The sequence below is a fragment of the Caenorhabditis remanei genome, chromosome III (genome assembly GCF_010183535.1).
Source record: "Caenorhabditis remanei strain PX506 chromosome III, whole genome shotgun sequence".
In the NCBI taxonomy this organism is placed as follows: Eukaryota; Metazoa; Nematoda; class Chromadorea; order Rhabditida; family Rhabditidae; genus Caenorhabditis; species Caenorhabditis remanei.
In genome coordinates this window covers 16,994,535-17,009,241 of record NC_071330.1, presented here as the reverse complement: position 1 = coordinate 17,009,241, position 14,707 = coordinate 16,994,535, and the positions used below count along the sequence as shown (strand labels likewise).

The window sequence follows — 14,707 nt, the reverse complement described above, 5'->3', positions numbered from 1 at the left end:
GACGGAAAGTCTGTATGTGTGTCTATGTGTCTAGGTGTCCGGATGTCCTTAGGATAGTTTAGTGGGGGTATTAGTTTGCCCAAACTTCTAGCTAGGATAGATGTCTGTGTGTCGGTTTGTCCGGATGTCTAGGTTAGATTTTTCAGCCACAAAAATCGTTTTTTTAGATTTTCGAAAGATTGGGAACCAATTTTTATGTAGGAACGCGTTGAAGCCTCTGCGACTTCCGAAAGCACGTTTTTGTGGATTTTGTGCGATTTTTAGATTTTTTTTTAACAAAAAACGCGTTAATGGTGCGCCAGACACAAGTTTTTCCAAACTTTGAGAGATTTTGAACTCATTTTTAATGGTTTTTGACAGATCTTTCTGGGAATATCAGATTTTATAACGTTTTTTATAACTTTTCTTAATAACAAGTAAAATTGGCTTTTAAATAGCCCACAATTTGATAATTCTAGAAAAATCTGTCAAAAACCATGAAAAATGACGCTTTTTCACATAAAATTGATTCCGATTTGCCCAAAAGACGCATAGAAACTGATCGACATGTCTATAAGTCGCTTGGCTGGCGCGCCGTTGACGCGTTTAGTTGGAGAATTGCTAAGCTTGTGTGCCGGTTTGTCCGGATGTCTACAAAGCAGTTTTAGACAATATTAGACCAATAAGTTGCTTTATTTACAAAAATCATAGAAGATATGAATCATTTCCAAAAATCTAGTTAGAGAATCTATACTTTCTTCTCTTGTACTCGCTCTCCACCGCTGGCTCCACCTCGATGGCTCCAGTTCTTGGTGGGCACTGACAGTACTCGGCGTCGGTTCCTGGCTCTCCATTGGCTCCATCGTCTCCTGGTGCTCCGTCCTCTCCGGCGGCTCCTGGCTGTCCTGGTGCTCCGGCGACTCCTGGCGACCCAGCGGCTCCTGGCGCTCCGTCTTGTCCTGGCTGTCCGGCGTTTCCTGGCGCTCCGGCTGGTCCTTGTGGTCCTGGCGCTCCGGCGGCTCCGTTTCCACGTTGTCCGTTCTGTCCTGGTTGTCCTGGTGCTCCGTCGTTTCCATCGGCTCCTGGGGCTCCGGAGTCTCCTTGAGCTCCTGGTGCACCTGGTTGTCCGTTTTGTCCTGGGTTTCCTGGGGAGCCGGGTTGCCCGTCAGCTCCAGGAGCTCCTGCTGGCCCGTCTGGTCCTTGTGGTCCTGGTGCACCCGCTGGGCAGGTGATACATTCGGTTGGTTGAGCGGACTTTCCTTGGCCAGCTCCATCCTCTCCGTTTGGTCCAGCTTGTCCTGGTGCTCCATCATCTCCGTTATCTCCTGGCACTCCTGGTGGTCCTGGTGGCCCCGCTGGGCAGTTGGATGGCTGAGTTCCACAGTTGCAAGATCCACCGGCGGCACGCTTTCCACGAACGAAGAGGGATCCGAAATCTGGATAGGCACCACGATTCTGTGGAGCGTTCACCGCGATCATTGAGTTCCAGGCGTCATTTGCGATACCACGGAAGGCATGCATATCGGACATGATGTCGGTTTGCAAGTCGGTGATTTCCGAGTAGAGCTGACCGGCGTAGAGCAGAGAGCTAGCGATGGCGGTGGCAGTGATGGCCTGGATGACGATTAGGTAGAAGTTGGAGGAAGAAGACATGATGATTCGAATAGTAGAAATCAGAATCAGACGATATCTATCAGCCTGCAGTTACCCCTTTTATATACCTCGACATTACAATCCTAGACGTTTTTTTTCTATTCTGTACAACTGTTGTACGATATGTATACTTGTGTAAATTTATACACTATCAAATCACAACCTCATCACTATCCGATTACTTTTTTTTGTGTTGGGGTGTCTTTCCATTTCATCACTATCACACTAGGGGGAGAAGACACATATAGAGAAAGGAGGAGGCGGAAGTAAATTGGAAAGTGATTCTCTCTTTTTCTCCCTCTCTTTTGTTTTTATTCGGAATTGAAGATCTGTGTGTCCCGATGTCCGCCGTGAGAATTGATTGTGAAATGAGAGATTTGGCTCCCTTAGATCCGTACCAGGGATGTGCGGAAATCGGAAATTCCAAAAATTTCAGAATTCGGAATTATTCCAAAAAAAATTTCCGGAACAATTCTGAAAAAATTGGAAGTTTTCCGGAAGAAAAAAGTTCCGAAAGCAATAGGAAATTTTTAAATTGAAGTTTTTCTGGTTTTTTTTTGGTTCTGTCTGTCGGTCTGTTTGTCGGGATGTCCAGTGCAAATATACGGATTTTAAACAGTTTTCCGAAAGTTTTAACAATTTTTGATCGAAAAAAATAGACTGAAAAATATAACATTTTGACTCTGAAAATAGCTTCATTTTGAGACTCCGTTTTTCAAAAATTTAAAGTTTTTTAAATTTCGGTCAGTCTGTACCTCTGTTCGTCCGAATGTCCGGAAATTTTTTTTTCCTCCGAAATAGAAATTTTGAGTCTAAAAATTAAGTTCATTTTGAGAGTCCGTTTTTCAAAACGTTTCACTGTAACTCAGTTTGTCCTGATGTCTACTACGATTTTGAATTTTTTTAAATTTCGATCTGTCTGTGTGTTTCGGTGTCCGGATGTCCAAATATCCCATTTTTCTTGAATGACTGTCTTCATCTCGGTCTGTCTGATGTTCATTTTGAAACGTTTTTTTTTCTTTCTAATTTTTCTTATTAAAAAATATTTTTACTTGCAGAAGAACCGCAACGCCGTCTTTGTCAACTCCTCGTCTGACGCCTCCTCAAAAAGTGGAAGACGTCAATCGAAGGTGTCTTCGGGATCGACATCCTTGTCCGCTGAGAACTCGGGTAGAACCACTCTCAAGGCGGTGCCGAACAACTCGAACTATAAATTCCCAGAGGGACAGAGTGAGTCTACCTACAGTACCCTGATATCATAAATTCATAATTTTCAGTTAAGCCATCCACTCTTCGTGCTTCTCCAAACAAGCTTCCATTCGCTCCAACTGGAGGTGTTCAAACTGTCAAAATCGCCAATAGCACCAAGTCGAGAAAGGCGTTTAAGGTGAGTAGGTTGATTTTTAGGATGAATTTTTGGAATCAGCGCGTCAAGAGCTTTCAGAAAAGTATAATCATGCCGATATTCGGATTACGTTGGGTCTCTCCACGAAAACTACAGTAATCCAGTATACAGTAGTTTTCGTGGCGAGACCCAACTCCTACCGAATGGGGCCATGATTATACTTTTCTGAAAGGTCTTGACTAGCTGATTTTGAAAATATGCCTTTAAACTTAGTTAAAGCAAAATATACCATTTCTTTTCCAGGTGAAAACCTCTGACAACTTGCTCTACCGTGTCAATCCGGTCTTTGGATTCGTCGAGCCTGGCCAAGACCTGTCGATCGATGTGCTCCGTCACAATGGCATCGAGAAGACTGACCATCTTGTCGTGTTGACTTCTGACGCTCCAGCTGAGACAAAATGTGCCAAAGGAGTCTTTGAGACTGACCCGCCGAGAGAGCTTACTGTAGTTCCTTTGGTGGCTCACTAGGAGACGAAAAGTCTGAAAAAAGGGACAACTCGATTCTGCTCATTTTCAGTATAAACGTGTGTGTAAATTTGAAGAAAAAGAAAGTAAAGTATTATTGTATTGATGAAAGAAATGAATATTTTTGTATTTGGACATCTGGATTGACAGGCACACGGAAAAATGGACTAGTTAGTCATAGGGTTATGAGAAGATTGGGCGGTCACATTTGTAGTTTAGAAGAGGCCGCGCGTCTCCATCCCTAATTGGTTGTAAATGTGACAGACTAAATTTTCAAATGACAATTTTTCTGACAGATGGTCCTCTCACATACAGGTCACCTGCTCATTTACGGGTGTCTCACGAGAGTACTGCTAAATATTCGGTAGGTAAATTAGAAGACTTGTTTTACTTTTTAATTAATTTATTTTCAAAAACAAAATACAAAAAATACAGAAAGATTAGTATAAAGTGTAAATTAGAGAGATTATTTAAAATATTATGAACAATAAAAAATACACAATTACATGATATTATCAGGCATAGACTGGAGGGGGATAAGGTAAAAATTGGATGAATTGTGGAGAAGGAGGGGCAAATTGGACATTTGGAACCGGGGAAAAAACAAAATGGGGAACAATATATTGCAGTGGGACCTCTGCAATCTGAGGTGTCGGACGGTGGTGGATGTTGGCCAGGTGGGAATTCCAAGAAGTCCTTGTGAAGATTCCTGTCATTCTAGGGTGGTAGTTGACGTCTTGTTGTGACCCGAATTCCTTCCATTGTCCAGAAAATTGCACCGCCTCATCGATCCACAACTTATACGCGGTGCTCACGTTATAAACGTGTCCTTCCGCCTCATCCTGGGCAAGGGCTATACGATGAAACATCTTGTCCCTTGGTTGACGAACGTACAGGAGGAGTCCGTCCTTCCTAGTCACCAGCTCATCAGTGAAGAGAAGTTGAGGCGAGCTCAAAATCAATTTCTTCAGAAAACTTGACACGTTTCTCTCGACAGTGTTCCAATCTCTCGCTCCTCTGGTCGCGTGCTGGAAGTCCTTCCAGTGCTTCTTGAAAATGTGGCGGGGAGTGCAATCATGAATGCGAATCTGAAAATTGGAGCATACGGTATGGATCAAAGTTTTTGTTATTGTGAAAAAGAATAGCTGATAAATTTTTTTGTAATATTCCCAAAAAATACCTATTTTAAAATTTTATAAATCAAAATTTAAAAAGTTTACAAAAATAGACATTTTTCAAAACGACTGGTTTTACAAAAAGATCATCAGAGTTTCTAAAAAAATTACAAAATATAAAATGATAAAACATTTTTGGAATATTGAACAAACGGATCATAGACCTTTAGATATATTTACTTATTACATTTCAAAAGATCCAAAAAATTTCATGATGCTAGATTCTCAATTTCCAGGGACACTAGGATGAGGACTCCCAAATTTGGCTCTTGGGAAGATTGATGAGCAGATGGAAGTGACCACCTGGATTAAACTTGATGATTACTTATGAAATTATATCTTGAATTAAAAAAATTGATTTTCAAAACTTTAAAGATGAAAATTAGGTTAAGAATTAAGGATTAAAAATTAAGGTTAAAAACTTATAGTAAAAATTTAAAGTTGAAAATTTGAGGTGAAAAAATAGAAAATTGAAATTTAAGGTTGGAAATTGAAGGTTGAAAATTTAACTCAAAATAAATAAGAATGTTATAAAAAGAAATTCAAAAAATGATGAGTTCCAAAAACAGAAGTTTTGCAAAAGTGTATAAAACTGTAATATTGGAAACGTTCAGTTGTTTTCTTGTTTCAAAAAAAATAAATTTCATGAAAAAAAGGTGATTGATGTATTCCTAAAAATTTCGAAACGAAAAATTCGTTTCAAAATAAAATAAAATTTAAATATTGAAATTTAATGAAAAGTCAAAAATTTGGAAAATAGAATTTTTATGAAAATTTTCGTAAATTATCTTCAAGCTTCTCTTTAAGACCTTCAGATGGTCTCTTCCGTCTTCTCATCGTTCTTCCCAGGGGCAGATTTGAAATCCTTGTTGTACTGTTCGCCTGTGGAAAAATGGATGCATTATATTTCCCAGTGTGATCAGGGATATGTGTGAGACGGGAAATTGGAACCTTGAGGCTTATTAAGAAAGTCTTCAGCTAAATACTGTTTTAATTTTTTTAATTTTTGGTGTCAGCTTTTCATGGTTTTAAAATTGCTGGTTTCAAAACGTTTTAGAGCCAAAATTTTGCAATAAAAAGTGCTAAGATTTTAGGTATCACATTTGTTCTTAACTTTTATTTTCCCGCTCCTTTTGAATGAAAAAAGTAACTGACCGTGATATTCCCCACGGAGAATTCGTCAAGAATCCGTGGTCCTTCATTGAATCCAGTGTGTTGAGCCACAGGCATTTCCACAGGTCCTGGAATTCCAAATGGCGTTGGGACGTTGACTGGCGCCCAGTAGACCATTCCAGACTGCTCTTGGGCAGATTGCTGGTTGTAGTTGTCAAAGTACATCATGTTTTTATTAGCTGTAAATACTTCAAAACATTTTTAGAAATTGTTGAAAAAAACGTAAAACCAATCGAAATGAGACAAGAAAAAAGTGGACAAAAAAGGAAGAATGGTCATTTCCCATCAAAAACCTCTGACTGTAACCAACCAGCTAAGGGAACCATCTGTCATCCTCACATCCGGTGAGTTCAAGGGTGGGACAGTGCATCTCCCTTCCCAATTGGTTGTAAATGTGTCTATCGATCTTAATTGTGTGAAAATTGGAAACAAATGTGTGGAAATGGATTATTGAAATGAGGAAACTTTTATTTTGATTCATTTATTTTAACTGGTATTAAAACTGGAAAACAAATGGTAATGATATCAATTTAAATGGTAAACAAATAATATACATATAAAGTTAGGATCTCAAAAAACAATTAAGTTTGTTATGATGTTGCTGCTTTGGGACTAATTTGCCGCAAGTCTGCAAAAAACCAGAAATTTTGAAAAAAGTTTAATATAAACCTACTAAATGTGATAAATTTAAATCCAAGTTAACTATAACCAAGCTTAAGGGAAAATGTCAGAAAATTTTATTGACAGATGGTCTACTCACCTACCGGTCATCTGAGGATGGGAATGCATGTGTCTCTTGTGTCTCACTTCTTATCAGATCATGTAAGGGTGTCTCACGAGAGCATTGCTAAAAGGTCGGTGAGTAACTGGAAGACTTGTTTTAATTTTTGATCAATTTATTTTCAAAAAAAATACAACAAGAAATAATGTACAGATAAAAAGTAATGTACATAGAGTAAAAAAATACAGGACAAAATTATTTAGCATATTATAGACAATAAAAAATATACAATTACAAGGTATTACCAGGCATGGACTGGTGGGGGATAAGGGAAATATTGGGTAGGTAGGGGATGAGGGACATATTCAATTAGGTGGACTGGGACAAGAATATAAGGGATTGGCTGGACAGGTACAAAATGGGCGCAATGGGTCTCAAGAGGTTCGGGATCCGGTCGGCGGTGGATGTTGGCCAGGTGAGGGTTGTCCGATGTCCTCGTGAAGATTCCATTCATTCCAGATTGATAAAATACCTCGTTTTGCGTCAAGAAATCCTTCCATATCCCGTAAAACTCCTGCTCCTCGATCCGCAGCTTGTAAGCGGTGCAAATGTTGTATACCTGCTTCTCCACGTGATCCTGAGCGATTGGAATCCGATGGAACATGACGTCTCCGGGTCGACGAAGGTACATGAGGAGCGCGTCCGTTCGAGTTGTGAGTTTGTCTGTGATGAAGAGCTGTGTCGAGTTTGAAATCATTGACATCAGATAATTCGCCACGTTTCTCTCGACATCATTCCAATCCCTTGCTCCTCCCGCCGCAAACACAAAATCCTTCCAGTGTTTCTTGAAAATGTGTCGAATGGTTCCGACTCGAATGCGGATCTGAAAATTGGAGCATACGGTATGGATTAAATGCGAGTTTTTGATTTAGTGAGAAAGAATAGCTGATAAATTTCTTTGCAATTTTCCGAAAACAACCGATTTTTAAATTTGATTAATTAAAATTTTTTAATTAGCACTGTTAAACAAAAACATTCAATACAAAAAAGCTTTTCAAAACTACAAATAACTTTCCGAAAACTCAAAATTACGGACACTTTTAAGTGGAAAAAAATTCTTCCGGAATTCCTGAAACTAAAAAAATCTGTTTAAAAACGATGGGTATTGAAAAAATCATCTCTTTTTTGTAAATTTCAAAAATACCGAAAAATTCGAAATATTCGGATTCTTAATATATAGGGCAATAAAATGAGGTCACCTAATTTTGGCTCTTGGGAAGAATGATGAGAAGACGGAAGTGACCATCTGGATTAAGCTTGACGATCATTTTAGAAGTTGTCCGATAAATAATGGTGACTCAGATTTCCGAACTTTTCTGATTTTTTCGAATTTTTTAAAATTTGAGCAAAACTTTTAAAAATTGAAAAATGTAAAAACAATTTTTTGGTCTAACCGGGTTTAGGCTTCAAAAAATTACAGAGGCTGGAAAAATAACAGAAACATTTAAAAAAATTGAAATTTTGCACTACCAACAAGAATTAAAAATTTAAGGCTTAAAATTTATGATTGAAAACTTAAGGTTGAAAATTTAAAGAGGAAAATTTATGGTTGAAAACTTAAGGTTGAAAATTTAAAGAGGAAAATTTGAAGATAAAAATTTAAGGTAAAAAATTTCAGACCTGTCAAAAATCGGGCCGGCCCGCCCCGGATTCAAAAATGGGTACTCTTTTTTTAACAAAATTTTCTGAATATTTTCGAAAATATTGAGTATAAGTGCTCAAATTACTAAACATATTTTGCTTTTGATTGAGTTTTAAATTTATATTTGAAACTATACTTTTTTCAAAAAAAATTCAAAAAATGTTTGAAAACGGGCCAAAAATATTTTTGATATCGTCTCGGCCCGACCCGTGACAATACTGAAAAGTTTAAGGTTGAAAATTTAAAGATGAAATATCGAAGATGAAAATTTGAAGATGAAAATTTAGCTCTAATTAAATTGGGAAGTTAAAAGAAAATATTCAGAAATTGATCGGTTTCAAAAACAGAAGTTTTGCGAAAGTATATAAAAGTTTAAGTTTTTTAGTGCTTCAAAAATTAGAATTTTTGATAGAAAAAAGTTCAGAAATGTTTTCCTAAAAATTTCGAAACAAAAATAGTTTTAGAATGAAATCAGTTTTAAATATAAAAATTTAACGCAAACTCAAAAGTTCAAAATAAATTTGAAAATGAACATTTTGGAAAATATTATAATTATTAAAATTTCAATAAGCTTCCTCCCAATGTCCCCTTCCGTCTTCTCCTCGCACTTCCCAAGAGCCAAATTTGGTGTCCTTGTCGAATTGGCCGCCTGTATAAAAATGGATGCATTATATTTCCCAGTGTGATCAAGGATATGTGTGAATTGGGAAATTGAGACCTCTAAGCGTATCAAAAGATAACTTCAGGAAATGGAAAGTTTCGATGAAAGTTTTCCGAACTTTCTAATCTATCAGTTATATTTTGGAATCAAGTATTTCAATTTAATAGATATTATTGCTTTTCCGTAATTTTTTGAATCTAAAAAAACTAACCGTGATTTGGCCGATTGGGAATTCGCACAGAATTCGTGGCGCTTCATTAAATCCAGTGTTTTGTGGCATCTCAATTTGTGACGGCATCGGCGCTCGAACTCCCATCGACGACTCCATCGGCATGGCTGGTTGGGCAAAATACATCTCGTTGGCATATCCAAATGGGTCCGGGGTTTGCTGGAAGTCGTAGGCGACGTCGTTGTAGAAATACTGCATGTTTTCCTTAAAAATTGTATTAAAATGATTAAAATTATAAAAAACGTAAAACCTATCAATATAAGAGAAAGAAAACCACAGCGCAAAAAAAATGAGAAGAATAGCCTTCTGACATCATAAACTTCTGACTGTAACCTACCAAGTATGAGAACCATCTGTCATCCTCACATCCGGTGAGTTCAAGGGTGGGACAGTGCATCTCCCTTCCCAATTGGTTGTAAATGTGTCTATCGAGCTTAATTGTGTGAAAATTGGAAACAAATGTGTGGAAATGGATTATTGAAATGAGGAAACTTTTATTTTGATTCATTTATTTTAACTGGTATTAAAACTGGAAAACAAATGGTAATGATATCAATTTAAATGGTAAACAAATAATACACATATAAAGTTAGAACCTCAAAAAACAATTAAGTTTAGTTATGATGCTGCTCTGGAAGTCTTTCGTCGCCAGTCTGTTCGAACCTGAAATTTTGGAAAAAAGTTTAATATAAAACTACTAAATGTGATAAGCTCAGAATCCAAGACAATTAAAATCCAAGATTTATGAAAAATGTCTGGAAATTTTCAATGACAGATGGTCTTCTCACCTACCGGTCACCTGAAGATGAGAATGAACGTGTCTTTTGTGTCTCTTCTCATCAGCTCATGCAAGGGAGTACTGTTAAAAAGTCGGTGAGTAACTAGAAGACTTGTTTTATTTTTGATCAATTTATTTTCAAAAAAAAATACAATAATGTACAATAAAATGAGAATTGTAAATAGAGTAAAAAAATACAAGACAATAATATTTAGAATATTATAGATAGGGACCGCAATGAACGTGGGCGGAGTTTTTCATTTTCTTCTCCTGGGGCGTCATGAGGAGGGTATTGAAATGTTTGGCGGTCTGCCCTGAGAGCCCAGAACGCTAAAACAGAATGAAAACTTTTGACCCCTATGTAATCGAGTACGTAGAATCCGATGAACACACTTTCGTTCCACCCAAATGTTTAGTTTTCTCAGAAAACTGAAAAAAACATTTTGCTTTTTTCAGTAAAATGTCACGTTTAGGTTGTTCTAGGTCAGACTCGCATTGTTTTTTTACTGTTTCTAGTAGTTCTTGACATACTCTAATAGGTTTTGAAAGAAAATTAAATTTTCGTGCTGTCGAATTTTTTTGGGAGCCAGCTGAACTTCGAGGCATCACTTCAAAAATTTACAGTGATAACCGATCTATTTTCTGACATATTCTTCTTAGACATCTCTTCAGGTACCTGGGGCCAAAATTTTGAAAGCCGTTGATTCGTAAAATGTGGTTTTTTCGGTGTCGGAAGACAACAGGCTCAAAAAGAAAAGTAGTTTTATCGACAGTTCAGGTTAATGCAAGTCAGACTCGCATCGTTTTTCGACGGAATCAGAATCTACGCAAAATTTCGATCTAGATCCACTTAGAAATTAAAAAATCCGTATTGTAGAACTTTAGATATTTGATGTTTTATCTCGAAATAAGCTGAAAATCCTTCAAATAATACTCTTCAATTTTTAAAAATCACGTCAAAAATATATTTTCCTATTATCAGCGTCACATTTGTACTCATTTAGTTCAGTGGATAAGACGCTGGGTTTTTAATCAAACGGTTTCTGGTTCGAACTTTCCCAAATTTTACAAAAATTCGACGGATTGAACGTGAAAACAGAAAATATTTTTTGCGTGGTCAGGAAAACAAAAGAATTCCCCAAGAGAAATTCAGTAGAAACCATGGCTGACTAAAAGGTCCTGTAACTTCGGAGAGAGTGAATATTTTCAGAAAAAAATTTGGAAATGTACTTCCATTTACCTGAAGAAAAGGTCAGGATGGAAATTTTAATGAAAAATTGAGTTTGAAAAAAATGTTGCGGTCTCTAATTATAGACAATAATAAAATATACAATTACAAGGCATTACCAGACATGGACTGGTGGGCGATAAGGGAAATATTGGATAGGTTGGACTGGGACAAGAATACAAGGAATTGGCTGGACAGGTACAAAATGGGCGAAATGGGTCTCAAGAGGTTCGGGATCCGGTCGGTGGTGAATGTTGGCCAGATGAGGGTTGTCCGATGTCCTCGTGAAGATTCCATTCATTCCAGATTGATAAAATACCTCATTTTGCGTCAAGAAATCCTTCCATATCTCGTAAAACTCCTGCTCCTCGATCCGCAGCTTGTAAGCGGTGCTAATATTGTACACATGTTCTTCCGCCTTATCTTGAGCGAGTGCTACTCGATGGTGCAATTTGTCTCCCAGCCTGCGGAAGTACAAAAGTACTCCGTCCTCCCGTGTGACAAGCTCATCTGTGAAGAACAAATAATTGGAACTCAAGATCATCTCTTGGAGATATCTTGATACGTTCCTCTCGACAGTGTTCCAATCCTTCGCTCCTCCGGTCGCGTGCTGGAAATCCTTCCAGTCTCTCTTGAAAATGTGTCGGTTAACAAGGTCAGGCATAGACTGGTGGGGGATAAGGGAAATATTCAATTGGTTGAACGGGGACAAGAATATACGGAGCTGGCATGACAGGTACAAAATGGACGACATGGTTCTCAACAACAGGTTGTGGCTCCGGACGGCGGTGAATGTTTTCCAAATGAGGGTTCCCGGATGTTTTTATGAAGATGCCTGTCATTTGAGGCTGGTAGCTAACTTCTTATTGAGATTCAAAATGTTTCCATTTTCCAGCGAATTGCACCCCCTCATTGATCCACAGCTTGTAGGCGGTGCTCACGTTGTACACATGTTCTTCCGCCTCATCCTGGGCAAGAGTTATACGGTGGTACATCTTGTCTCTTGGTTGGCGGACGTAGAGGAGCAGTTCGTCCTCCCTAGTCACCAGCTCATCCGTGAATAAGAGTTGAGTCGAGCTCAAAATCATCTCTTTCAGATAACTCGAGACGTTTTTCTCGATCATGTTCCAATCCTTCGCTCCTCCGGTCGCGTGCTGGAAGTCCTTCCAGTGCTTCTTGAAAATGTGGCGGGGAGTGCCATCACGAATGCAAATCTTCTCCACGTGATCCTGAGCAATTGGAATCCGATGGAACATGACGTCTCCGGGTCGACGAAGGTACATGAGGAGCGCGTCCGTTCGAGTTGTTAGTTTATCTGTGATGAAGAGGTGTGTCGAGTTTAAAATCATTGACTTCAGATAATTCGCCACGTTTCTCTGGACAGTGTTCCAATTATTTGCTCCTCCGGTCGCGTGCTGGAAGTCCTTCCTGTGACCCTTGAAGATGTGCCGGATTGTCCCTTCACGAATGCGAATCTGAAAATTATAGTGTATAGTTTAGAAATATATTGGAAACGGATACGAAAGAAAAAATTCCATGAGAATAAGAAACCGAGTCACCTTCTTTCAAGAGAGCAGTCTTTTTGAATGACAAGAACGAGAGTAGTGTATGTTTTATCAAAATGAGAAATCTTTACCTAGAATTTTCACCCAGTTTTTGACGGCTGCTCTTATTGGTAGATCCTAATTTTATCTTTATTAATTTACTGTTAGTACCTTGATAGGCGATGGACATAGAGGTGAAAACACAGATGACATCTATGAGAAGACATGATGAGAATACAGTGACACTGGTGATCTTCCCAGAATAATTTAGCACCAATTCTTGCAGGCTTTCAGAAAATCTCTGATTCGAAGTTCTAACATTTGAAAATCCATCAGAAAACTTGTCAGAAAAAGAAAAACTACTTCAAGTGTATGTTCCCAGAAAAAATCAAAATTGTGTTCAAAAATCCACAATCTGGAAAATAGTTTCAAGAAATTCCTTACTGCTCTTTCAGATAGTTTATAAACAATTTCAATCTCATAGTTTTTTTTCCCAGATTACTACTAAAAGGTATGAGTCGTCTCATGGAAAACGTGAAAAATGGAACGTGCAGCTCGCGGCAAATGACTGTGCTCATGAACTCTCAACTTGAGATTTTTCCCAGAGAACTCTGTTCAGATCACGGGCGGGATGGGTATCTTGGGACATGCATCTTCTCATTTCATTTTTCTCAGAAGTACCATACGCAGGTTCAAGTCGTCATTCTGCAAATTGTGTTTTCACTAATAGGTGACTTTCTTATTTTTACGTTTTATGGACTTTGAGACTCCTTCCTTTTCAATTTTTAGTCAAACTGTACTCTTTTCAAATCTTTTCTTGTTTTCAGCTTCAAGAAACTAAATATGGCATTCAACCTGGCCCATGCCACTGTCAACAATGGATTGGCTCCACCAGCACCACAACAAAAACGGCAGCCAAGGATTTTGTTTGAATTTTGGATCGCTGGGATTCTAGTAAGTTCAACTTTTAATTTATCATGTTCGTCTCGTGTTTTTTGTCGTAGTTTGCTAGATAATCGTTTTCAGTAAGAACTAATGCTATTTTATATTGTTTTTGAAGAAAAAAAATTACGGCGAAAAACTTTTCGGTCCAAACTTTTCGAAAAAAATTTGAACGCTACATTTTCTCTGTTAGCAACTTTTTGATATTTTTGAGAAAATATATATACTGAGTTAAATAGGCTTTGCGGGGGCACTTCTATTAAGGAAAACAAACAAAAAAGTCAATTTAAAAAATTCTGAAAATGCTTGTTTTTGCACTGGATCCTCAATAACATAAATAACTTTTCTCACAGACTTCCGCTGCAAAAACTGGAAAAAAAAATGCGGAATCAGTGTAAAATTTTTTTAATTCTGAAACTATAGTTAACTTAATTATGTTTTTTGCAGATCAGAATCCGTGAAGGTGCCGTTAGGCACATTTTCGAAAGCCACTCAAAGCCACAAAGGGAAACAAAGGACTGGCCGACGATCGAGCGTAATGTGTCCAAACACATTGCTGAGATGATCAGCAGCTCAGAACATATTTTTCTGTCAAATGTGCGGAGCACTCGCGACGATTCGATCATGGTCTACTTGAAGCGACCACAAGACAAAATGCACCATTGTTTTGTGGTTGCCCATGAAGGAGACAATTGTTACCGGTTGAACACCGGTTACAAGAAGCTGATTGAGGACGAGGCCTTCTCTGGAACTTGGATCAACAGTGGAACTGGCGTAGTGGAGGAATACTGGCAAGGGATGCAAGGAGTCTACACGAGAGGAGCACCGGAGGAAAACTTCCACTACTGGTGCATTCACGGACGTGTTCCCAGTGATTTTCTTAATTACCAGCCCCCTGTCCTTGTACCTGTACCCCCACCTGTCTATCTTATTCCCCTCATTCCCGTATACGTTGTTCCCCAACATGTTCCATACCAACAGGAACTCATTTATTAATACTTTTAATAATTATAATTAATAATATTGTACTATGATATTTCATGATTGGCATA

At 38.2% G+C, this 14,707-nt stretch overlaps 7 protein-coding genes across 7 annotated transcripts; 2 read left to right on the top strand and 5 right to left on the bottom strand.

Moving 5' to 3' along the window:
- Nucleotides 1–714: 714 nt before the first annotated feature.
- Nucleotides 715–1,632, bottom strand: GCK72_011761 (uncharacterized protein; the record flags this gene model as incomplete). Its single annotated transcript, XM_003100836.2, has 1 exon — nt 715–1,632. One exon carries the CDS (start codon nt 1,630–1,632, stop codon nt 715–717), a length of 918 nt encoding a protein of 305 aa, XP_003100884.2.
- Nucleotides 1,633–2,597: 965 nt separating this feature from the next.
- Nucleotides 2,598–3,505, top strand: GCK72_011760 (uncharacterized protein; the record flags this gene model as incomplete). Its single annotated transcript, XM_053728659.1, has 4 exons — nt 2,598–2,615; nt 2,691–2,862; nt 2,910–3,019; nt 3,281–3,505. 4 exons carry the CDS (start codon nt 2,598–2,600, stop codon nt 3,503–3,505), a joined length of 525 nt encoding a protein of 174 aa, XP_053588236.1.
- A 512-nt stretch (nt 3,506–4,017) lies between these two features.
- GCK72_011759 (uncharacterized protein) lies at nt 4,018–6,018 on the bottom strand (the record flags this gene model as incomplete). Its single annotated transcript, XM_003100821.2, has 2 exons — nt 4,018–4,590; nt 5,833–6,018. 2 exons carry the CDS (start codon nt 6,016–6,018, stop codon nt 4,018–4,020), a joined length of 759 nt encoding a protein of 252 aa, XP_003100869.2.
- An 854-nt stretch (nt 6,019–6,872) lies between these two features.
- On the bottom strand, nt 6,873–9,560 carry GCK72_011758 (uncharacterized protein; the record flags this gene model as incomplete). The annotated part of the gene is made up of 3 exons (XM_003100841.2): nt 6,873–7,454; nt 9,146–9,367; nt 9,501–9,560. 3 exons carry the CDS (start codon nt 9,558–9,560, stop codon nt 6,873–6,875), a joined length of 864 nt encoding a protein of 287 aa, XP_003100889.2.
- A 1,724-nt stretch (nt 9,561–11,284) lies between these two features.
- On the bottom strand, nt 11,285–11,833 carry GCK72_011757 (uncharacterized protein; the record flags this gene model as incomplete). Its single annotated transcript, XM_053728658.1, has 1 exon — nt 11,285–11,833. The coding sequence occupies one exon, from the start codon at nt 11,831–11,833 to the stop codon at nt 11,285–11,287; it is 549 nt and encodes a 182-aa protein (XP_053588235.1).
- Nucleotides 11,834–12,032: 199 nt separating this feature from the next.
- On the bottom strand, nt 12,033–12,926 carry GCK72_011756 (uncharacterized protein; the record flags this gene model as incomplete). The annotated part of the gene is made up of 2 exons (XM_003100815.2): nt 12,033–12,644; nt 12,885–12,926. The coding sequence occupies 2 exons, from the start codon at nt 12,924–12,926 to the stop codon at nt 12,033–12,035; spliced, it is 654 nt and encodes a 217-aa protein (XP_003100863.2).
- Nucleotides 12,927–13,556: 630 nt separating this feature from the next.
- GCK72_011755 (uncharacterized protein) lies at nt 13,557–14,651 on the top strand (the record flags this gene model as incomplete). Its single annotated transcript, XM_003100812.2, has 2 exons — nt 13,557–13,667; nt 14,103–14,651. 2 exons carry the CDS (start codon nt 13,557–13,559, stop codon nt 14,649–14,651), a joined length of 660 nt encoding a protein of 219 aa, XP_003100860.2.
- Nucleotides 14,652–14,707: the final 56 nt, after the last annotated feature.